Source organism: Denticeps clupeoides, chromosome 12 (genome assembly GCF_900700375.1).
Source record: "Denticeps clupeoides chromosome 12, fDenClu1.1, whole genome shotgun sequence".
Lineage (NCBI taxonomy): Eukaryota > Metazoa > Chordata > Actinopteri > Clupeiformes > Denticipitidae > Denticeps > Denticeps clupeoides.
This window is the reverse complement of record NC_041718.1, coordinates 4,149,205-4,173,020: the sequence shown is the minus strand read 5'-3', so window position 1 is coordinate 4,173,020 and position 23,816 is coordinate 4,149,205. Positions and strand designations below refer to the sequence as shown.

Sequence of the window (23,816 nt, the reverse complement as noted above, 5' to 3'; positions counted from 1 at the left end):
TTGGATGAAGAGCAGGTGTGATACCGCCCCCTAGCGGTATTTTTATGCCTTACAGTGCAGAAAACCAGGTTTAGATTTGGTCCCTCGACCATCGCCTATGCAAAGCAAAGCTCCTTAATTAAAGGAGAGATGAAACATCGCCTGTTCTTGGTGGGTGACGGTTGAGTGTTGTCACTGCAGGGCGGCAGTGTGTGGGACTGACTCTCATCCGTCTAATCGTTTCTGCACACACAATATGACCTTTGTTAAGCCCTCATGAAAAGGCGACTGTGATTAAATATGACCAGACATCTGGCAGGTCTGGTGGTGGGCAATTTCGTCCAAGGAAATTGTCAAAGAGACTGATTTTCTATCACTTTTGTCACAATCTGTTTGGCAACAATTTCACAGTCTGGCATGATATTTTTCATAACCAAGATACATCCACATTCCCCCCTTCATGTAGAAAGGCTTAGATATAGTATGTCTGGAAATATAGATCTGTTTGAAGCTTCTTGGAGGCCTCTTTTCAATCACCTGTTAAAGATTTCTGATAATTGCAAGGCTACTTGAACCCTTGTAGTTGTAATGTAGGTGTTAATACACCACTTTTTATTTTACTTTATTATTTCTTTTCTCTTCTGTTTGTTTCCTCTATAAATCTCTTGTCAAAGTGACCGATAGTGCTGACATTTGCAAACCTATTTGCTCTCTATTTTTATTTCCACTTCCCCTATCACTCTTGCTTTAAGTATCTAGGTGATTATATATTCATATTTGTATTTTTATTGTCATTATTATTCACAGTGTTACATTGTGTAAGTAAAAATCTATTCTTAAAGTTTTTTTTTGCCTTTGCACATTGATGTGGTTGACTGCTGAATTAAATCTATATGAAGGAGATGTGTTTTGTTTTGTGATTTTGTTTTTGTCTGTAAATTGAAAAATTACATCAATAAATATAATAATAATAATAAAAAAAGATACATCCACATGCTCAGACCAGCTCCTCTCTGAATTTCAATGTTCCTCCAGCCTATCTCCCATGAATAACCTGCGGTGTCAGCGGATTGTGCATCAAGCACCGATTCCTCCCGAATGTTATATTAGTAGAGAAGGTCTCTACAGCGTGTTGCGCACACCGGCCGGGATTCTGTGTTACGGAAGATCAGTAGGCCTGGGTAAGGGAAGCGGCCCTGCCCTGTCTCATGATCGGGTATTTATAGCTGCCGTGTGATAAACATATCCCAGTGTGGTGCAAGTGTGATCACTCCTCAAAACACCCCTGCTGGACGCGACACTGCCTGTTTACGAAAGGTAACCTGAAGTGGTTTTGGGAAGATACGACAAGCTGGCCTCTATGTGGAAGCCCTCTGAAGAGCTGTCTGTGCATATGGATTGATGAGAGGTTCTCTGTTGCAGTATGTATGCACTATGCTGCAGTATCTGCACATATCCTGAACTATTGATACAAAAAACCCCAATATACTGCTTTATTTGGTGCATGTTCACGGGCCTTTCAGCAGTCAGAATATTTGAAATGCATGACAGCCAACTACGATCTATCATATTATGTTTTATGGAAACACAAGAAGCATATATGAAGCTTATTTCTGCCTCACAAAATGCTACCTTTCAGAATGCAGGCAGGGTGGGGGCAAAATAAGTCAGAGGTCTTGTTATGCCAGGGCGTGCGGTGTTGACGTGGCCTGAGACGGCTAGAAACCCACCCTGCAGTTCCGGAGCCAGAGCCAGAGAAAGAGTCTGAGGCTCATGGATTTTGAGACGTCGGGGCTGATCCTGGATGAGGACTTGGCGACCCAGCTTGTGATTGAACAGAGTCTCCAGGAGTGCAGCAAGCAGGTGGAATTAAGGGAATCCTTCTCTGGGGAAGCTTGCAGGTACAGCATGAATACTCATCATCTCCTCACGTCAACTGGCAGATGTTGTCCAGGCATCAGAATAGCGTTTAAATTATTTATCTTGTCGTCTGATTCATATGACAGGACCATTCGAAATTCTCCTGAGCTGGAGAAAATCTTCGCAGCCATTAAAGCAGGTATGGTGCAACCGTCCAAGGGAAGTGATGCAAATCACGAATCAGCAGCTTGACATGTTCCACATGCAGGGACTCGAGCGCTTATTCTTTGTCCCACCAGGCAATGAGGAGTCTCTGCGCAAGCTGGTCGTCCACACACAGGCCTTCTCAGAGGAGGACAGCAGAGGTTGGGTGCCTCTGCATGAAGCAGCATTTCAGAGCAACCAGAAGATCTTGGAGATCACATTTACAGGTCTGTACGTCACAATGAGCATCAGAAATATCAGATCAGCTCATGGCCGCCATTAACAACACGACCCACCTTCGCAGCTTCTCCCAGAGGTGCTGAGCACAAACGCTGTCACCGTGGGAAAACGCCGCTCTTCCTGGCTGTGGAGAAGTGTCTGGTAGACAATGCCTCCTTCTTGATGGAAAAGGGCTGCAGTGCGAACATCGTGGATGTTGATGAAGACACGCCACTCTTCATAGGTCAATACAGAGTAGCTTTAGTTTTTGCATGACTGGTAACATTCATGGAGTTTTAAGCTCTTTAAAGCTCTTTAGGTCCTTTATCAAGCCACATCATGGTGTTTGACAGAATCTTCCATAATGATGTTTAGCTTTTGCGGCAGTGGTGGCCGAGCAGTTAAGGAAGCGGCCCCGTAATCAGAAGGTTGCCAGTTTGAATCCTGATCTGCCAAGGTGCCACTGAGCAAAGCCCCGTCCCCACACACTGTCATGGCTGCCCGCTGCTCACCAAGGTTGATGGTTAAAAGCAGAGGACACATCTCGTTGTGTCACCGTGTGCTGCGCTTCACTTTCACTTTTATTCACACCAGCTGTCAACCAGCCGACTCAGGGTTCAGTGTCAGTGTTCTGGAACACAGTGGTAGTTTGTGGAGTTTGATCCTGTGACATTGTCCACTGGGGCAAGGATGGAAGGAAACAGACTCGTAAAATGAAAAGTTGCGGGTTCGAATCCCGAAGGGCCAAGGTGCCACTGAAGTCCCCTCGAACAAAGTACCGTCCCCACCCTGCATCCCGGGTGCCTTTCATGGTTTCCCACTGCTCAGTATGGATAATGGGCTGAATGCAGAGGACACATTTCACTATGTGCACCGTCTGATATGCTTGCTGTGCATCATAATAACTGTCAACAATAACTGGTTCATAGGTGCATTTAGATACATGACCACAATTATCCAAGTGAAAGGTTTCCAGCCGTATGTTCATGATGAATAACCTGGTCCTGGGGGCAGCGTGTGTCTCAGCTGTGTTATGAAGAGTAGGGACTGCTCTCTTGTCTCACACTACTTGTCCTGAAATGTAAAAACCGTTCCCTAACAGCCATAAGGAACAACCATCAGGACATGGCCAAGCTACTGATCACTCATGGAGCCGACGTGCACCAGGAAGGAGCCCACCGCAGGACTGCGCTGCACGAGGCGGCTCGGCTGGGCCGGCTGGACTTTGTAGAGATGCTGCTGCAGGCCGGGGCCCAGGCGGACCCCCGCAGTGCCTATGGACTGTCCCCACTGGCGCTGGCTGCCCAGATCGGGCACACAGACATCGTTCAGCTGCTGCTCCGTAAAGGTAACGTTCTGTATGTAGTCAGTGCAAACGTGCTGTGAAGCGGCTCTAAATCGTCTGTAGGCGTGAGTGTGTGGGCGAATGGTGTGTGTGTGTGTGTGTGGTGGGCGAATCTGCGCCGTGTGTCCCAGGACGGCCTCCCTGACTACTCACTGAGTGAGTGAGTGAAACGTTCGAGGGCAGTGGTGGCCTAGCGGTTAAGGAAGCGGCCCCGTAATCAGAAGGTTGCCGGTTCGAATCCCAATCCGCCAAGGTGTCACTGAGCAAAGCACCGTCCCCACACACTGCTCCCCGGGCGCCTGTCATGGCTGCCCACTGCTCACTCAGGGTGATGGGTTAAATGCAGAGGACAAATTTCACTGTGTGCATTGTGTGCTGTGTATCACATGTGACAATCACTTCACTTTAACTTTAAAAAAAAAACTATAACGTGAATTTATTAAGACCAGTACGCTACAGCCAATCACTTTCCTGCTAAATGTCCCTTAGGAGCTGATGTGAAGTCTCAGGCAGAGGACAGCGCCACAATCCTCTTCGAGGCGTCCGCCTCTGGAAACCCTGCGGTCATCTCTTTACTGCTGGAGCACAGTGCAGATCCCAACGTCCCCAAACACACGGGGCATTTACCCATCCACAGAGTGGCACACCGCGGCCATGTGGAGTGAGTGGCACCACACATGCATCAGCGGCTTTCTCATTGGTTGAATTTTGCATCTCTAATACTGAGCCAAAGGACAGGAGTGACACTCAGAAAACGTTGTTATCCACGTGTCATACGTGTTGAGGAAAGGATTTTATGAATATTCTGACGGAGCTACGTGTAAAGAGAGGATCTGAAATACCCCGTTTCCCTCGCCTGACAGGGCTCTCGCGCTCCTAATCCCCGTCACCACGTGGGAGTCCGTGGAGGACAGCGGGATGAGTCCCCTGCACTCAGCCGCAGCAGGCGGCCACAGCCGGTGCCTGGAGATGCTGCTGGACGCGGGATACGACCCCAACTTCATGCTCTCCTCCTGGGTGCGCCGCAACTACGACGACCAGCGGAGGTCCGCCCTGTACTTCGCCGTGTGCAACGAAGACCTGAAATCGGTGGAGATCCTGCTGGAGGCCGGAGCGATGCCCAACCAGGATCCTGTCAAGTGCCTGCAGGTCAGATGTCTGATAACCAAGCAGCTCAATTCTGTAGATGGCAGGTTGAAGTAAAGGTAAAAAGTGAAATACTCTCGTCATTAGACCTCACCGTCTGAATATTTAGGGTGATGGGTGACTGTACAGTTCTGGAAATTAAAAAGAACAAACTTTCCATGATCTGATCAGGTTGGTTAAAGGGAGATGGAGGCTGAAAAGACGAGTTCAGTATGAATGGAATGGAATAGAACAGTAGATGGGAGGATGGATAAGATAAGACAAGATCAACCTTTATTAGTCCCACAAGTGGGAAATTGCATTTGTCACGGCAGGAAGTGGATAGAAACAGAGGTAATAGCAGCAAATGTACAATTAAAATCTAAAGGATAAAGATGAGTGTAGAAGGGTGTAGGCGTGTGGAGTATTTACTCCGTATTGCCACGGCAAAGTGCTACTTTTCTCCAGGTGGCCTTGCGCATTGGCAACTACGAGCTGATCAACATGCTGCTCCGTTACGGCGCCAACGTCAACTACTTCTCCCGCGTGAACGTGATGCACTTCCCCTCGGCACTGCAGTACGCCATCAGAGACGAGCTGGTCCTGCGCATGCTGTGCAACTTCGGCTACGACGTGCGGCGCTGCTTCGACTGCCCATACGGGGAGGGCTCGCACGTCCCAGCCGACTATGAGGGCTGGTCCAACACGGTCATCAAAGACACGATGGTAAGCAGAGATGAGGTCTGACAAAGGTATGAACCAGAAGTCCACGGTCACAGGTTCAAACCCCACTCACTACCATTGCGTCCCTGAGCAAGACACTTAACCCTGAGTGTCCCCAGGGGGACTGTCCCTGTAACTACTGATGCCATAAACATTTAAAGGATGTACAGCCTTACAGATGAGTTTTTACATTTACATTCATGGCATTTATCAGACGCCCTTATCCAGAGCGACTTACAATCAGTAGAGTCAGGGACAGTCCCCCCCTGGAGACAATTAAGGTTAAGTGTCTTGCTCAGGGACACAATGGTAGTAAGTGGGATTTGAACCTGGGTCTTCTGGTTCATAGACAAGGGTCTTACCCACTAGGCCACTACCATCCCGTCAGCGGTGTTAAAATTTGGAATGGTACCAGGAAGCCTGGTTTTGTCCTGTTTAATCTCTTTGGGCAAATATGCCAGCCAGGGTAACAGGTATTATTTTAAGTATAATATTTACAGTATTCATCTGTATTCAACTTGTTTGCTTCCGTAGTTCTGTGAGGTCATCACAGTGTACTGGTTGAAAGATTTCTCTGGACACGTCGTGCTCGTGATGCTGGACTATGTTGATCACGTCACCTTTTGCTCCAAACTCAAAGCTGCTCTAATGGACCAGAAAGAGTGGCCACAAATTTGCCAGGTGCAGGGTAAGTGTCACCGGATCCATTCATGCAGCATAGAACCGCGTTAGAACCGTGTTCTAAAACGATTGTCTCCCAAGCTCAGAAGCTTTTTATGAGGTTTCATTCACCTTTAGTTGGTTGATGTTGGCCCAAATCTCGGTACATGGCGAATCAAGGCGATAAACTCCATTATTGGAGAATTATTAGTGGGGGGATTGGTGGAGACCCCGACACCATCGACGCTCATTCTCCGCCCTCGTGTTGAATGTTCCAGAAAACGCACGCAGCCTGCAGCACCTCTGTCGGCTGAAGATCCGGAGCTGTCTGGGACGCCTGCGTCTCAGGGCTCCCGTCTTCATGAGCTTCCTGCCGCTCCCTGACCGCCTCAAGAACTTCGTCTTATACAAGGAGTATGATCTCTACGGGCGAAGATGCCAGGCAGCACGTACCGGCCAATTTTAAATTTTATTTCATTTATGAGGTCAGAATCGAAGGAGAGAAGTGCGGAGTGCCTTTCTGCGTTTTTTTTCCATATCTCTGTAAATGGATATAATGTTTGTCATGAGCATGATTCCCAGCATATTTAATATAATTTAACTGGATGATGAATATGAACATGCTGTTGTTTTTGTTCAATATCGATATGATTTGTAGGGTCAAACATTTCACACTCACTCTCTCACTTTCCAAGATATGTGAACATCGTTCTCCTCCTTACATACCATTCTTTGTAATATGGATTTTTACCCCTGCATATGATGAGACTTCTGCATATGATGAGACTTTATAAACGTAATTATTAACCAATGTGACGTTAACAACTCACCTTCTAGGACAAAAGTAAATTAAAGTCAGAAAGCCACGGTTCACGTTTACAGCTCAAAATTACTCAAGCTGTCTACTGTCCATGTCCACGAAACAATCTGACTAATGTGTACAAACCCTACTAACATTCTCCCAAGCCCTTCTACTGTACACGCTTTAAAGATATTTAAAAGAATTTCCACGACACGAATACACGAGTGGAGCTTTTTAAAAAAGTGAGCTGTCGTGTGTCCTCCAGACCGACAGGTGGCGGTAATCGGCCGTCAAGTTGCGGACCGGCCGCGAGTAGCGCAGCAGCGAGAGGAAGTGGGGCAGCGAGTCGGTGCGGGAAGAAAGAACCGCCGCTTCTTTACTCTACCCGCCGCGTGGAACGTTTATTGCGGCGCGGTGGTCGCGGCGCCGGGACTCCGCAGGCGGCAGAAGCGCCCGGTTTAAAAGCAGCCGCAGCTCGGCCGACCCCCTCAGCCGCGGGAGACGCGCCACTCTCCGGGGCTTCCTGACCCTGTCACCGCGATGCTGCTCACCGTGTTCTGCGCTCCGAGGGACCGCCCGGAATCCACCTTCTCCCTCGACGTGTCCCCGGAGCTCGAGTTGAGGGATTTCCTGGCCCTGTGTGAGCTGGAAGCGGGGGTGCCGGCCGGAGAGATCCAGGTGAAGCGGCCCCCCGCCCTGCCGAAAAAAAAGTCCAGCCAACCGCTAACTGGGTTTAGCGCGGAGGCTAGTAATCCCGGCAGCCGAGGAAAACGTTTAAAAAGTGGACAAGTTGATCCTGGCGGCCCGCGAACTTCACGGAGCGCCGAGTTGAACGTGTTGCGTGAAGCGAGCCGGTTGTGTGGCTTCTGTTCTACTCGTGAGAATAAAAACCGAAATCTGTGAACAGGACGCCATGATCAGAATAGTGCTGTCAGCAGGGCGCGTCTTTACATCGTCCGTGGCCGCTCCTGGACACTTTAGCATATTACGACCAACATTTAACCGTGTGAACATTTTCCCTCTTGAACTGAACGCTTTGATTGGTTTTGGAAGTGATCTTTATTCTTATCGATCGTATTGCCGTTCTTGCCTTACCGTCTCCGCTTATCTATTCAGTTTATGGTCCGATATATTATTAGATATTGCTAATACATGTATTTATGATTGAGCATGTATTGTGAACGTCTATTGGGTTTTAAATTTGGGATTTGAATTTTATTTACTCCCCTCCAGATCTCGTTTGCAGAGCAGCCCTTGAAAGACCTCAGCCGCACCTTGGGCGCCTACGGCCTGAAAGATGGAGACGTGTTGGTGCTCAGACAGGCGGACAGGCTGCCGCCACCCGCTCAGCCCTCCTTCCCAGGTTTGAAATGTCTAAAATCATAGCCACGCACTCTCGGTTTCTGCCTTTTTAAGTAATAAATAAACGTGCAGAAAAGGTCTGGGTCACTTATTGTACACTACATTCAAGGGTTTATTGTCTTGAAGCAATGAATGTAGAAACGATTGGTGCATTTAAAAGACTTCAAGTGGGTTAAGACTTTATCAATGATGGGGATAATGTTGTAAATGACACTGGTAGCTGGAAATGGGGCTTTAATGGTGTAATATCTGCAGATGTGGGTTCGACTGCATAATCATTTCCAACTTTTTCACTCCTCCACACCAGGTCTCCCCCGCATCGACTTTAGCACCATTGCCGTCCCAGGCACCTCGGCTGGCCAACAGTCCACTGCTAGGCCCCAGCAACAGCAACAGCCGGCTCAGCCGAGCACGAGCAGCCCTCGCTCTAGCCAGCCTGCAGCATCCCCTTCCACTGGACAAGCCACCTCTCCTCAGGGACTCGATGACCCGTCTTTACTCAGAGAAATGCTGTTGGCCAATCCCCACGAGCTGTCTTTGCTGAAAGAGCGCAACCCACCATTAGCTGAAGCCCTGCTCAGTGGAGACTTGGGTGAGCGCAGATACTGAGTCTTCTGCTCCTGGAGATGTTCTGTCCAGCCTGGTTTCACTCTGTTCTGCCGGGCAGAGTAACGACCACTTTAGTGTAATTTGATATACCGTCTGAGGTACAGCTCTGAGTTACTGCTCTATATATTTGTGTTTCAGACTTCAAATGGACCAGATTGTGTATATATTCTGAATATGAAAGAAGCTTTTCATAACTAGTTTTGTTTTTGCCTGATATGGCTCGTTTTTTCTCACTTATTAACCATTTAATGGTACTTTGACCTCAGTTTCACTGTCTTAATGCATGGACACTTGATTTTTTTTTCTGTGAAATTTTGATTCAGCTGATTGATGTAGACAAGAGGTGTTCGATGCAAACTTCTCATCATTCCATCAGTGGAGTGAACCTAAGGACACCGGTAGAACCCCCACACTGTTTGTGTGAATTCTGCAGTTTGAGTTGTGTTCCATTTTTTTCTGCAGAGCGTTTCAGTAAGGTGCTCCTGGAGCAGCAGCAGGACAGGGCGCGTCGGGAGCAGGAGAGGATTCGGCTGCTCACCGCTGACCCTTTCGACCTGGAGGCCCAGGCTAAAATAGAGGAGGACATCAGGTGATGAATGGACCTGCTGAGCTTTCATGTAGTTCATGCCAGACACATGGAGAAGGTCCAGCATGTCAGAGGTTGAATATGTTTAGGGCCTTATTTTAGTAAGAGCACCAAGAACACAGTACACACCTGCATGGTCCACTGCTACCTTTACCGGTGCAGCCTGCGGTCATTACAATACCAGTGCAACAAAACAACAATTTCTAGAATACGTCATGAATGATGCTGTCATTTTGCTGCTTACTGAGTTCAGGCAAATAATAAGAAAAATGCTCTTGAATAAAACTGCTGTTTATCTCTGCATGTTTGGTTTGGCAGCTATGGCGGTCCCAAGATGACTATAACAGGGAAACAACCCACAATGGCTCTCATTGACTTCCAGTTGCATGTCACATGACTAGTTTTATCTTAATTATCTTAAAATGCTTAATAACCCTGCCCCATGGGCACATGTAAGTTAACAAAAAAAGACCATACAAACCTAAACATGTCTCAGTATTCAAGAATGGAACCAAAATATGGATTTCTAATTTCATCAGTTTGGTGTCAAATAGTTTGAGGAAATAAAGGTTAAATGAATCTGTATATTGGCATGAATATGTTCTATATGCACAGCTTGTGTGACGTGGTTTGCTTAAACCAACTTGTTTTAGTAATAATTTTCTTGTCTGGTAACCTTTTATTGGACTAACTAGTGCGATTAGAAAGTGATGCTGGTGAAATGGCCACAATTTTCTTGGTAGAATGTAACATTTTTCTATCTTCTTTAGGCAACACAACATTGAAGAGAACATGACCATTGCCATGGAAGAGGCTCCTGAAAGCTTTGGCCAAGTGGTTATGCTTTATATCAACTGTAAAGTCAACGGACATCCCGTCAAAGCTTTTGTTGACTCAGGTGGCTGACACACCTCTTCTATGCTTGAAATATGATCAGCTCTATTATATTATTGCATAATGTTTGCTTGTACAAGCTTTATCTTTCTCAAATTACCATCTTTTCCCTCATTTTGTGGATGCCACATATGACAGTAGCTTGTATTTTGTTACCCAACCCAGCTGAAAACCTTTATCTGCTTGTTCCTGGACCCCCATATTGACCCGTAATCCAAATGCTCCTCATTTGTCTTAATCATCCAAACCAACTTGTTCCCCGAATCTCCTCTTATGCTCTCTTAAACCGCTTAATCCTCTTCTCCCTTCCTGCTCTCACCCTGCAACCTTTTCCGTCCCCTCTCTTCACCTCCGTTCCTCTCTCAGGAGCTCAGATGACCATCATGAGCCAGGCCTGTGCAGAGCGGTGTAACATCATGCGTTTGGTGGACCGACGTTGGGCCGGCATTGCCAAGGGTGTGGGCACGCAGAAGATCATCGGCAGAGTGCACTTAGGTACATGCTTTTATTATCCAACAGTAGTCTGGCTGTAATGATTCATTTTGTTGCTCTTGTGAAAGTTTTTAATTGATCTGATGTTCATTGTCTGAATTGTAGCTCAGGTGCAGATTGAAGGGGACTTCCTTCCTTGCTCATTCTCCATTCTTGAGGATCAGCCCATGGACATGCTGCTGGGATTGGACATGTTGAAGAGACATCAGGTCTGAATGGTCACTTGGTGACTAACTAAATATGGCTGCAGTTAAACATGTACAGTTTTTCCAGTTTGCCCATATTTTGTTTTTTTTGGGGGATTTTTCTGACCATGCACTTTATTCACAAATTTACACTAGGTTTACTCTAGTCAGACTTGTGTGTTTGATAAAGGCTCTGCACACCATGCTAATGGATTACACCAAAGCATCCCTGTGATTGATCGCTTTGCAACACATTAGAGGTTCCCAGAATGCAGCATTCTGAGGTAGAGAAAGAGAAGTGCTTAAGCTGCAGTTGTTTCGTCTGCAATTTTTCAAAGAGATGTACATTAATGCAGAGCGTTCTCTGCATTAATGTGTGTGATGCCTGTTGCACGTTGCAATCTCGCATGTTGTTGCACTTCAATGTCCTTTGAAAAGCATTGTATCTAATCTGTGTATTTAATTACATTGAGGCCTGAATCCAATCTGGAAAAATCGGAATCCACTTGCTTTTTCTTCTGTTTGCATGGTCATGATGCAGATTGGTGTAAATGTGGCCAATGAAGTCTGCTGAATGTTTCTTTACAATACGCTGTCCTTAATGAATGAACATTTGGTCTGTAGTGCTCCATCGACCTTAAAAAGAGCGTTCTCCTCATTGGCACCACTGGCTCCGAGACGCGATTCCTGCCTGAAGCAGAGTTGCCGGAGTGTGCCCGTCTGGCGTACGGACCAGAGGGCCGCGACGAGGCCCGGCCAGAGGAGATCGCGGACCAGGAGCTGGCAGAGGCGCTGCAGAGATCAGTACAGGATAGCGGTGAGGAGCATGGTGGGTGTGTGAGCTTTACAGGATGGCAGATTTCAACACACTCAGTGCCTGACTGGCTAAAACCTTAAGGAAGTACTAGCCTAAAAATGATTTAAAAGAAGCTTTTTGATTTATCCGGAGTTTTCCAATGAACTAGTCATATGCAGCACTTTAGTAAATCAAACCCTCTGTGTCTGAATGTGACTATTATTGTCAGGTAAGCTTCATTTCAATTAAATCAAATAAATATTTTATAATAAATGTAATATTAGTTTATTTAGTGACTGAATTGAAATGCAGTTTACCTCCAATACAGTTTAAAATCTAAACCAGGCTCCTCTAAAGATACCTAGTGTCAGTGCAGTTTGGATGGGCTTGGTTAAAGTAGATGGAGCCATTTTGGCACAGGGCACCAGTGTGAGCTCCGACGTGTGGAAATCGGAGGATGCTGTAAATGCGGACACTCACTTTGTGATTACCCTGCAGAGATCAGGAGTCCTGGCTGCATGCTGCTGAGATTGTGCCTGTTTCGCTCTGAATCCTCTGCAATGCGCCTAGTGCACTCAGAGCCACACGGCGTCTGTCACAGCATGTTACCGCAGTACCGCCAGCTGCCCATACCCTGCGGCAAAGACCAGTACATGCCAAAAATACACTGCTCAAAAACATAAACAGAACCCTTTTATACAACACAATGTAACTCCAAGTCAACTGTCCACTTAGGAAGCAACACTGACAATCAGTTTCACATGCGGTTGTGCAAATGGAATAGACAACAAGTGCAAGTGATAGTCTATTAGCAACCCACACAAGTGGCTCAGGTAGTGCAGCTCATCCAGGATGGCACATCAATGCGAGCTGTAGCCAGAAGGTTTGCTGTGTCTCAGTGTAGTGTCACAGCCCTCCATGTGCTCACCAGAGGTAGCTTGACTGCCATTAGCTACCGAGATAAGATCCTCAGACCCCTTGTGAGACCATATACTCGTGTGGTTGGCCCTGGGTTCCTCCTAATGCAAGGCGATGCTAGACCTCATGTGGGTGGAGTGAGTCAGCAATTCCTACAAGCTGAAGGCATTGATTCTGAATCTGGGACATCATGTCTCGCTCAATTCACCAACCTTTGTCCAGGAGTTGGCAGATGCTTTAGTCTGAGAGGAGATACTTCAGGAGACCATCCGCCACCTCATCAGGATCATGCCCAGGCATTGTAGGGAGGTCATACAGGCACGTGGAGGCCACACACACTACTGAGCCTCATTTTGACTTGTTTTAAGGACATTACATCAAATTTGAAGCAGCCTGTAGTGTGTTTTTTCCACTTTAATTTTGAGTATGACTCCATGAGTCCAGACCTCCATGGGTTGATACTTGATTTCCATTGAAAATAATTTGTCAGCACATTCAACTGTTTGTTTTTATGTTCCGTTTATTTTTTGAGCAGTGTATTTAACATGAAATGATTCATTGTTTAAATTTTTTGCACAGTAAGTATGAAGAACAATTTATCCATTAATCCAGGCCTTAGAAACAATTACCTATTTGACTATAAACTCTGAGCCAGTTACCCAGGATTATTGCCACATATGATATTTATTACATATGAGTGCATGCTTTGCGTTTGTGTGGTTGTGTGTACACGCTAACTCTTGCCTCCTGTTGCATGATGTGTGGTGTGTGTGCCCTAACTGTGAGCAGGACAGCATTGATGCATTTGGAGAGACAGCTGGAGAGGGCCCTTCCAAACAGGTACCGGAGTCGCTCAGACACAACTAATCGACGGGTCTGGGCACGTAATGAATGAAACAAAAGTCATTTTCTAATCAATCAACCAACCAATTTCCAAAATACAATGTCTGATTCTAACAAGATGAGAGGCACTCATTTCAGTGTTCATTTGAAACGATGTAAGTTTTTTCCAAATACACAGCAACAATTTTTGCATGGATTGCAAGAGTATTTGCTAGTTTGCATGTTTTTTGTTTGGAATTTTTCTAATACTTCTTGCTTTCTCTTATTACACTTGAGTCACATGAGTTCTCTGTGTTGTCCCCCGTGTTTCTTAGACACTGAAGATGGACAAACTACCTCACCTCACTCCCTGCCAAAACCCATTTACCTACCCTTCAGCAACACCGCTGTTTCTTCCTCCTCCCCCGGCCCCCCTTCCTCCAGTAGCCACAACCGAAACCCGGGTAGCTGCAAGACGGAGATTGCTCCAGACGGGCTTCAGTCGCTGGCCGAGCCTTTCGGACAACCGCCTGCCAGCCAAGCTGAGGACCCAGGCTTTGCATCGCTGGAAACAGAGGATGACGTTCCTTTTGCTGTTGAAGACGAACATGTCTCAGGCTCGGAGGATATGGACAGCGGCACACTGGAAAAAAGAAATCAATCTACCGCCCAGGTTGCTGCTGATGTTGAAGGTTGCGCTTTTACGGACAAACGAGAGCCTGGCCTTTCCCCTTCTGAGCTGATGGAAAGCAGCAGCTCCGTCAGTGTGGGTGAGGATGGAGCTGATAGGCCAGTACCTGCTGATCCCCACACCACCGCCATGACGTCGGACAACTCAAACCAAGAGATGGACCTGTCCGAAGCAACTGGTGCCACTCCTGTCCAGCCTGAGGAGGTTGACTGGGAAGAGAAAGACGGAAGTAGCATCAGTAACATGCCTTCTCTCGGCCTAGCCCCAGTCTCATCCTGCTTGGCCACGCCCAGTCCGTCTGATGGCTCCGTCTCAGAAGAGACCATGGAAGGTCCAGCGGTGCCGGAGAGGGACCAGCCTGAGGGAGACGGCAGCAACAGCGTCCCTTCCCTGGCCCAGGCATTGAGGGAGCTTCATGAACTGCTGGTGTCCAACAGTCGAGCGATGTCCCCCGACAAGACTCTCCTCTCCCCTGCAGCCCGGCAGGATGCCGACGGGGTCGACCGCCGACGTTCTGAGGTCCCCCTTACTGCCACAGTGCCTGCCCTGGATGTGAGTGTTGCCAAAGTAAAACATGCCCCCCTGCAAGAGCAAGAACCACCAGAGACGGGCACATCGTTGCACAGAGCGCGGCCCAACGAAGATGCTGACTGGAACGATGACCCTTCGCTGAAGGACGTTTGTGAGAATGGAAGAGCGCAGGTACCAGAGTTGCAGGATGAATCCGTTCCTCAGGAGGGTTTGAAAGTCCGAGAGCCCCCAGAAGGCCAGCAAGGACGAGGTGTAGCGGATGGCCGAGCATCTGGTATGGACGTCCCTGACGTCCCGCACAGTCCCCTCTCCATGGCGGTGGGCTCCTCCAGTGACGAGCCCGATCCTCGCCTGCCCGCCTCTAACTTCGACGATGCTGCTGCTCCTCCTGCAGAGGCTCCGCCTCTCGCCCCACCGCCACCGCAGCGGCCGCCTCCTGAACAGTTCCCTGTCGAACGCATCCGGAGGGTCCAGGAGGCGGGCTTCTCGGCGCAAGAGGCAGCCGAAGCTCTGGAGAAGGCACAGGGCTGCGTGGAGCTGGCAATTCTGGTGCTGCTGGCACGCAAAATCACTGTGCCAACCCAGACCCTGTAGACAGAGCCTCTGCGGTCACCCTCTCTGTCCCAAGCCCACGACGACCTCCTTCCACCACTGTACTGTTCATAGACCATAGAACCCATTGTATGTCTTGAAGATATTTTTGGATTTGTGATGTCAGAAGTTCCTCCCCTTTTTTGCATGCTGTCTTTGCAGGGCTTTGGTCTGGCTGCCAATTGTTTTAGTCTTTTCATTTCTTTTTCTCGAAGGGCATTTTATGTAAAAAATAAAAATTATTTATACTTGTTGCTGGTTTGGTGGAGGCAGGTGGAGGTGCATTTGTTTTAAGGCATCATTCAATCTGTTGCAAAGCAAATATATATCAGAAAATGCCCGCTGGTGCATTTTTAATTTCCAGTGGTCAAAATGAGAAGAAGCCAACCTTTATGTGGGGGTCACAGCAGCAACTGTTTTTTTTTTTTTTTTTTTAAATAGTACCAGAAGAAACACAAAAATGGCAATAAATTGGTTGTAACCTTTTTGTGGAAGACATCATCGCTCGCACAATCCTGAAGTGCTAATTCTCAGACAGTGTATTTTCAGTGGCTTGTTCCAGGGTTTCGTTTGTGTTTTTATTGCAATAAACTTATGTTCCATATGAGTTTTATTTTAATGCATTGATGCCAATCCTGAATAACTTGATTTCCTAAAATGCATTGAAACAAATTATTTAAAGAAAAAAAAAAAAAGTCTTCTGTATCATCATAAGTGTTGCTCAGTGGTAAGAGGTTGTCTGAAAAAAGGAAATAAAAGAAGTAATATCAGTGAAACACCATTAAAAGGTTTACATGAACTAGTTAATTGCAGGGTTTTTTTGTAATTTAGGTACAGTTGAGGTGATCAAGTTCTCTGCCTTCTTCTCGAGAAGCCCTCCACTGTCTTAACTGTTGCCATAATCCAGATTTCTCCTTTCCAGCTGTCCTGACATTTTCTCCTTCATAGTCTTGCAGCCACAAGCCAAAACCATTCAGGCTATTTCCTTTTTTCTCTTTGTTCTTGTATACAAATGGAAAGCTGAATAAAATTGGTTCTTTATATTTTATTTCTGTGAGTTTTGCCATTTCTAATGCTTCTTTCCCCGAGCTGCAAAACCCCAATATATTTTTCACTCAAATAAGCTCAAATAGAGCTGTGATCGGTGCACTGTTATTAAGGGAGCAGCACCGTATACTAATAATCACATTTTAAGCATACTTTATGTAAATATAATCAAATAGAAGAAAATGTAGCATTTTATGGAAATAATTGTGCAGTAATGCATTTATTATAGTTCAAAATGGGGTTCTGCTCTGGGTTCAGTTTCAGATTGGGTCAGTTTCACTGTACTTGTCTGGTTATCTGTGAAAAGAAAAGGCACCAAACCCATTGGCATTTATGTTGGAGTGTAATTATTTCTGACAGCCAGAAGATGAGCTGAATATCTGAAATGATTATAACTCCTGACCAGTTGCCCATGTTACCATGGGTTTGAGTGGGATGCTTGTATTATGAACTTTTCATGAACTTTCTGCTGCACTGTTCTCACTGATTCAACATTCAAGATTGGTTTATTGTTAGTACAACAGTATCCACAGTATGCCGTGTATTGAAATAGTCTTTCACACAGACCCCCTCCCCCCATAGTGCAATCATAAAATAAAATAAAAATAATATACAAAATAAACTTAACTATACTATCTAAAAAATCATGTAATTCAATCATGTAATTTTTACATGTTTTGCTCTGTAATACTATAAACAATTAGAAAAGGGAGTCTTTGCTTGGAAAGCAGTGAAAGTTTAAAAGACTAGTGGATGAAAGGATGAAGGGGAAGAGAGGAATCACTGTTGAATTAGTTAATTAAGAAGAAGATTTTGGCTTTCCAAGCTAAAACAATAAGAGCATGGATAGTTGATGATGTAAGGTCTGTCTGGCATGCTTGCAGCTCTTTTTAAGCTTTTTAAGCAGCATGACATACAAGTTTTATCAGGTTGACTGTATCCTTTGAAAGCCCAATGTTCTTTAAGAGAAACCTTGTGTTCAGCTTAGTATTTCACTGTCAGACCTTAAAATACGCCTGTGAAGGACAGTACTGAATTGAATCAGAGTCTAAAGCAATTCAACTGTTATTATTAAATTATATTATTAAATTAATATGATGTTTTAATTTGCCTGTGCACATATGCAGTAATTCAAAAAAGGTTGTTTCAACCTCATGATTTTCTTAAAATCACATAAGGCCAGAACCAAACTACTACAGGTCCACTCAATAGCTTTCATACTTTGTTCATACCTAATATGGAGACTTTTTACTGTGGACGCCTTTTCATGGCTGCCCACTGCTCACCAAGGGTGATGGTTAAATGCAGAGGACACATTTCGTTGTGTCACCATGTCCTGTGCTGCAGTGTTTCACAATGACAATCACTTTCAGATGTTATCTTCTTTATTCTGCTCCATTGGTTCTGAGTAAAAAATGGAACTTAGGTTAATGTAAGATTCAAAATACTGATGCTGGCCTACAAAGCCAAACATGGAGTAGCACCATCCTATCTCACAGCCCTTATTACACCTCGCACTGCACCTCGTTTACTTCGATCCTCCAGTACTGCTCGCCTGGTCCCTCCATCTCTAGATGGTCCCTCCATCTAGACTCTTCTCCGTCTTGGCCCCTCGGTGGTGGAATGAAATTCCCCTCAAGGTCAGAACAGCTCAGTCACTGAGCACCTTCAAACGGCAGCTCAAGACCTTCCTCTTTAGAGAATATTTAGATTAACTTGTAACCTTCTTCTTGTCTGACTTCTGCATAGAAACTACAACAGAGTGAATAAAAAGATTGTATTCATAGTTGGGGGTCCTAGTGAACCAGAGTTGATCACTTCATTGATGGTAAGCAGATGATTCTTGTTAACCAGAGTCATATTCGTCAATGACACACATTTATGTAGTGTAGTACTAATGGTATGTAATAACCTGTACATACTGAACTCAGCTACTTCACCTGCACAATATTCCTTTCAGGTGACACCCTGTTGGATTTGCTTCATGGATAGGTGTTACTGTAGAATACTCCAGTACATTTAGATCCCATGACTGCATCAATTGCAGACATGGGATCAAGAGAGCAAGCATCCATTACAATTACAGTTTTTCTTCATTAGTATCCAGTAAGTTTTCATCACACTCTCAGCTGAGCAGAGGGCACCTATTTTACATTTACATTTTTACATTTATGGCATTTATTAGATGCTCTTATCCAGCGCGACTTACAATCAGTAGTTACAGGGACAGTCCCCCTAACTCAGGGTTAAATGTCTTGCTCAGGGGCACAATGGGGTGTCCCAGGGACACAAGTGGGGTTTGAACCTGTGACTTTGTCTTCTGGTTCGTAGCCCACTAAGCTTTCCATAAAGCATGACGAATATTAAAACGAAATGGCCACTTTGAAAGCCCAGACAATGAAAATAATAAAAAAATAATAATTTAAAAATGGGGGTTTCAAAATGTTATCATATGACTGTACCTTTTGGAATATTTTGTAACCATGGACCATCATTTGGTAAAAATATCCATTATATTGAATAATTGTACAGTCCCATGAAGTCCAGATGTTAATACTAATCCTGAGAAGGTCACCTACAGAATGGGGAACAGTTGTACAGTCTTATTGCCACCAGTAAGAAGGACCTCCTGTGGCGCTCAGTTCTCCATTTAGAGTCTTTTGCTGCCTGTGCTCTGGTGGTCCATCAGAATGCTAAAAAATAGCTTCTCCGCCAGGCTCACCTGTCTGACACCCAGGATAGAACCAGCCTTTTTGATCAGCTTGTTCAGCCTGTTGGCATCAGGGGTCTTCACCGTACTTCTGCAGCACATGGCTGCAGAGAACACCACATTCTCTACTACATTTTGCAACATTTGCTACATTGCAAGACACAAGACGCCTCAGTAGGAGAAGCCGACTCTGCCCTTTCTTGAAGAGTGTTTCATTCTTGGACCAGTCTGGTTTATCGTCTCACCTCTAGTCCTCACCTACCTCCACATCATCCCCTCTGATGGTGACCAGGGTGGGAGGAGGAGCTTCCTCAAGTCCACAGTCAGTTCCTTTGTCTTTGCCATGTTAGGGTGTCTGATAAATACCACAAATGTAAATGTAAATATAAACTTTGCTGATATTGCTGATATTCATCAAACCCTTGACTTTAAGAAGAGCTACAGTCCCTGAACTAGCCACACAGCCCCAAGGCATGATTTAAAGTGAAGTGATTGTCACATGTGATACAAAGCAGCACAGCACACGATGCACACAGTGAAATTTGTCCTCTGCATTTAACCCATCACCCTGAGTGAGCAGTGGGCAGCCATGACAAGCGCCCGGGGAGCAGTGTGTGGGGACGGTGCTTTGCTCAGTGGCACCTCAGTGGCACCTTGCCGGCTCGGGATTCGAACCAGCAACCTTCTGATTACAGGGCCGCTTCCTTAACCGCTAGGCCACCACTGCCCACTGTCCCCTGATGGGACCTCCACTGAATGAAATGGTGGGTAGCAGGTGTTACCAGAGAAATTAAAGACCAGAGAAATTAAAGTGGAACGGCGCAGGGAGGATCAGGATCATTAGATACTAATACATGTCTTACAAATACAAAATACGTACCTGTTACTTTTAGTCAACCTGCCAAATGCCACCCCATGTTGTTCTGGTGAGCCTGCCTCCCCTCCTCCTGGTCCTCAGGGATGACTGTCTGGCTGGTGGTCTTGTAGAGCAGATTGGTGGGGGTCCTCCAGCACCACCATTATACTACAGGATAAGTTTGTATCAATCTAACTGTGATTTTTCCATATATTTAACACTTCTACAGAAAAATAAAGAATCACTTACCACTTTAATAAGATGAATCAGGTGAATTCCACCTCTCCAGCTGTCAGACGGCAGGACCTGGTGGGACTGCTGTTAGTTTATGGGTCATGGGGCTGTCACAGCAGAGAAGGTGGGAGGTGGGCAGCCATGGACAGAGATTAGGAGCAAGGGACCCAGTTTCTTAGCTGTGGACGGTATGGGTAGTCCTCTGGTGGAAACTCAGACTTTGTCTCCAGGGTGGAAGAGGAGGGCTAATTGTCTACTGTCTTTTCATGGGTGTTGCGGTGTGGTTCAGGGCTTGGTGGAAACGGTCCCAAGTGTGTCAGAGAAGGTGCTGGTTGACGGCTGTGTGGGAACCAGATGGGCTAATGCCGTGGATGCCTCGAATGGGGAGCGGCCCGTGGTGGAGGTAACGTTCTGGTTGGGAGCTAGTTCAGCTAGGTGCAGGTGCTTGGCCCATGTGGATGGAAGAGTTGAGCAATAGCACAATTATTTTCATGACCATTTACGTTGGTAGATTCTCCCTGAAGGCATCAAAACTATGAATGAACACATGTGGAGTTATGTACTTAACAAAAAGTGGAGACCTGGTCTCCACAGTCACCGGACCGGAACCCATTTCCTGGTTGATGTGCTCGGTCTGTCCATTGGACTCAGGATGTACCTGGTGTTCAGGCTGTCCAGAATTGGCGCCAGAACCAGGCAATGAACTCTGGACCGCGGTCAGAGAAGAGGTCTGTGGGGGGGTCCATCATGTCAGACCACCTCATGGATTACGCGGGACACAGTCTGGGCTGCTGTGGGAAGCCCGTGAAGGGCAACAAAGGGGGTGGGTCATTAGGCCGGTTATGAAGTCTAGGGAAATGCTGGACCATGGTCTGTGGGGACGTGGGAGTGGTAAGAGGAGGCCCTGGGTCTCCACTGACAAATATTAAATTATAAAACAAAGCAAATATTAGTTTACTGTAATGGCCATATTTGTGTTTATACATGAATATTAGCAGTCCTCTAATAAATTTGCATTTGTGTGTTGATATTAGAGAGGGGTCAGTCTCAGCTGTTGAAAATGAGCAGGGAGAGAGCAGAAGAAGTCAGCAGATCAGAGGCAGGTCAACAGCAAGAAAACCTCCAGTCCCTCCTCACCAGAAGAGAAACAACAGAAAATGGTACAAAAATTCAGTGAATTTGTCCATCTTATGGTGACATTCACCACAACTCACTTTTATCTTTCAAGCTTCCTAGTCTCACCTTCAGTTTCAATTAAATAATTAATCATGTGGTTTTACAGAGAACGTGGGGATTGTGAAGGTACAGTTAAGGAACAGTGTCATTGTGATACACAGCACATGGTGCACACAACAAAATCTGTCCTCTGCTCATCACCCTTTGTGCGCAATGGATGGTACCCTGCTCAAGGTGACCTCAGTGGCACCTTGATGATTCCAGATTTGAACCTTCAACCTTTTGGTTACAAGTTCACTTCTTAGCCGCTAAACCTACAAGTTGAACCACTGCGCAAATTCTCCTCACAGCACATCACAAAGATTCTCATTAGTGTTAAGAGGTGGAGTCCGTATGTAAATGATCTCATGATCCCTGAAAAAACTCTTTCACAATTGGTTGTTGGTGGCAATCATATGCGGGCGTGTTACCAAAAAGAATTAAGACATGAAGGGATTTGTTGGACGGTTCAGTTCCAGTCACAAAAAACAAAGAATAATGCTGTTTTAGAAGAGCAAAATGTACTGTAGTCACCAAAATGGAACTCTCTATGTTCGTGAGAGAGACATTTTGAACTGACAGTATTTGTGAAAGAGTAAAAAGGTTAAAATGAATTAAAAGGCTGGGTTTTCTCACATGCTTAGTGTTTTTGAGTATTTTGTGTAGTATTTTTTGAGTGCTGTAAAAAGTCTCAAGTCCGCAACATTTTTTTTCCTTTTCTTCGTCTAGCACTTAACAATTTCCGAGCATGTTCTTTCTCTGACAAGTTAGGCCTTATCAGGGCTCTTAGTTTTTGTAAACTCAAAATCTATAGAAATCGAAGGAGAATTGCTGGTGTCTTCCTCTTGTAAGTCGCTTTGGATAAAAGCCCCTGCAAAGTAAAGTAAAGTAACTCCACCACCATACAGCACATGGAGTTATATGTAGTGGCTGATCAACCATCTTCAGGAATGTCATGAAAAATGTGTGAATCCATTTTCAGCTGCAACAATTTACCATGTGAACAAAATATGTTTTTTTTCACAAATATCTTTATTGCTAAACAATTTTATTTCATTTTTTGCCTTCAATTACTTGTTTAGTCCAAACATGCATATTAAACAATGCTCCATGTAAAGACTTCTTAAAACAATTGCACACCAAGGCACACTAAACACACATCCCCAGGCAAACGATGAAAACTGATAAGACAAGTATGAGGTTGGACAGGAAGTCAAACCTATCCAAAAGATAAGAGGTTAAATCTTTATATAGTCAAGTCAAGTCAAGTCAACTTTATTGTCAATTCTGCCACATGTACAGGACATGCAGAGAATTGAAATTACGTTACTCTCTGACCCATAAGAATAACATTAAATACAAAAACAGTAACAGTAACGAATACAGAGTATAAATACAATTTAAAAAGAAAGGCACAATATACAATTTTAAAAACACCATGTACAAATAATGGTGGAGAGTGCAACATCAGGAGAGTGCAAAAACCAATAGTGCAACAGAGTTTTTAGTTTAAAGTGACGAAGTGAAAGTGAGGTAGATGGCAGACCAGAGCTGCACAGAGTGACTGGTGCATGGTCAGTTTGTGTGATTTAGAGTTCAGAAAGTTTGTGGAGCAGAAGAGGGGAGTGAGGGGAGTGGGGGCAGAGCCGGGAGGGAGTTGAGTTTCCTGACCGCCTGATGGGTGAAGCTGTCCTTCAGTCTGCTGGTCCTGGCCTGGAGACTCCGCAGTCTCCTCCCTGATGGCAGCAGGCTGAAGAAGGTTTGCATTGGATGGGTGGGATCAGCTGCTATGCAGAGGGCTTTCTTGGTGAGCCGTGTACTGTAGATGTCTTGGAGGGAGGGGAGAGGGACACCGATGATTCTCTCAGCTGCTCTTACTGTGCGTTGGAGAGTTTTTTGACAGGACGCATTGCAGGCTCCAAACCACACAGTGATGCAGCTGGACAGGATGCTCTCGATGGTTCCTCGGTAGAATGTGCGCATGATGGGGGCTGGTGCTCTTGCTCTTCTTAGTTTGCGGAGGAAGTAAAGACGCTGCTGTGCTTTCTTGGCCAGTGCAGTGGTGTTTTTTGTCCAGGAGAGATCCTCGGTAATGTGCACACCCAGGAACTTGGTGCTGCTCACTCTCTCCACAGATGCACCGTTGATGGTCAGAGGAGCATGCTGAGTGTTTCCTCTCCTGAAGTCAACAACAATCTCTTTCGTCTTCTCCACATTCAGGGAGAGATTGTTGTCTCCGCACCACTTGGCCAGGCGGCTCACCTCGCTTCTGTAGTTAGACTCATCCCTGTTATTGATGAGTCCCACCACAGTCGTGTCATCCGCAAACTTGATGAAGAGGTTGGAGCAGTGTGACGGAG

The 23,816-nt window shown here is 45.8% G+C and overlaps 2 protein-coding genes across 7 annotated transcripts; both read left to right on the top strand.

Annotated features, from left to right (window-relative positions):
• The first annotated feature begins 1,246 nt into the window (after positions 1–1,246).
• asb14a (ankyrin repeat and SOCS box containing 14a) lies at positions 1,247–6,734 on the top strand. Of its 4 annotated transcripts, none has more exons than XM_028998551.1 (11): positions 1,247–1,400; positions 1,668–1,880; positions 1,986–2,038; positions 2,139–2,270; positions 2,348–2,506; positions 3,365–3,610; positions 4,097–4,268; positions 4,471–4,756; positions 5,312–5,458; positions 5,990–6,143; positions 6,394–6,734. In XM_028998551.1, the coding sequence occupies exons 2-11, from the start codon at positions 1,753–1,755 to the stop codon at positions 6,579–6,581; spliced, it is 1,665 nt and encodes a 554-aa protein (XP_028854384.1). In that variant the 5' UTR covers positions 1,247–1,400; positions 1,668–1,752; the 3' UTR covers positions 6,582–6,734. The 4 variants fall into 4 exon arrangements, with proteins under 4 accessions (XP_028854384.1, XP_028854382.1, XP_028854383.1 ...); XM_028998549.1 differs by having other exon boundaries at positions 5,201–5,458; XM_028998550.1 differs by having other exon boundaries at positions 1,619–1,880; positions 5,201–5,458.
• Positions 6,735–7,208: 474 nt separating this feature from the next.
• Positions 7,209–16,442, top strand: ddi2 (DNA-damage inducible protein 2). 3 transcript variants are annotated; one of them, XM_028999451.1, is made up of 10 exons: positions 7,209–7,595; positions 8,151–8,280; positions 8,587–8,871; positions 9,351–9,477; positions 10,245–10,372; positions 10,735–10,863; positions 10,966–11,069; positions 11,670–11,862; positions 13,549–13,599; positions 13,917–14,057. In XM_028999451.1, the coding sequence occupies exons 1-9, from the start codon at positions 7,458–7,460 to the stop codon at positions 13,557–13,559; spliced, it is 1,245 nt and encodes a 414-aa protein (XP_028855284.1). In that variant the 5' UTR covers positions 7,209–7,457; the 3' UTR covers positions 13,560–13,599; positions 13,917–14,057. The 3 variants fall into 3 exon arrangements, with proteins under 3 accessions (XP_028855284.1, XP_028855283.1, XP_028855282.1); XM_028999450.1 differs by having other exon boundaries at positions 11,670–11,874; XM_028999449.1 differs by lacking the exon at positions 13,549–13,599 and having other exon boundaries at positions 7,216–7,595; positions 13,917–16,442.
• The last annotated feature ends 7,374 nt before the right edge of the window (positions 16,443–23,816 follow it).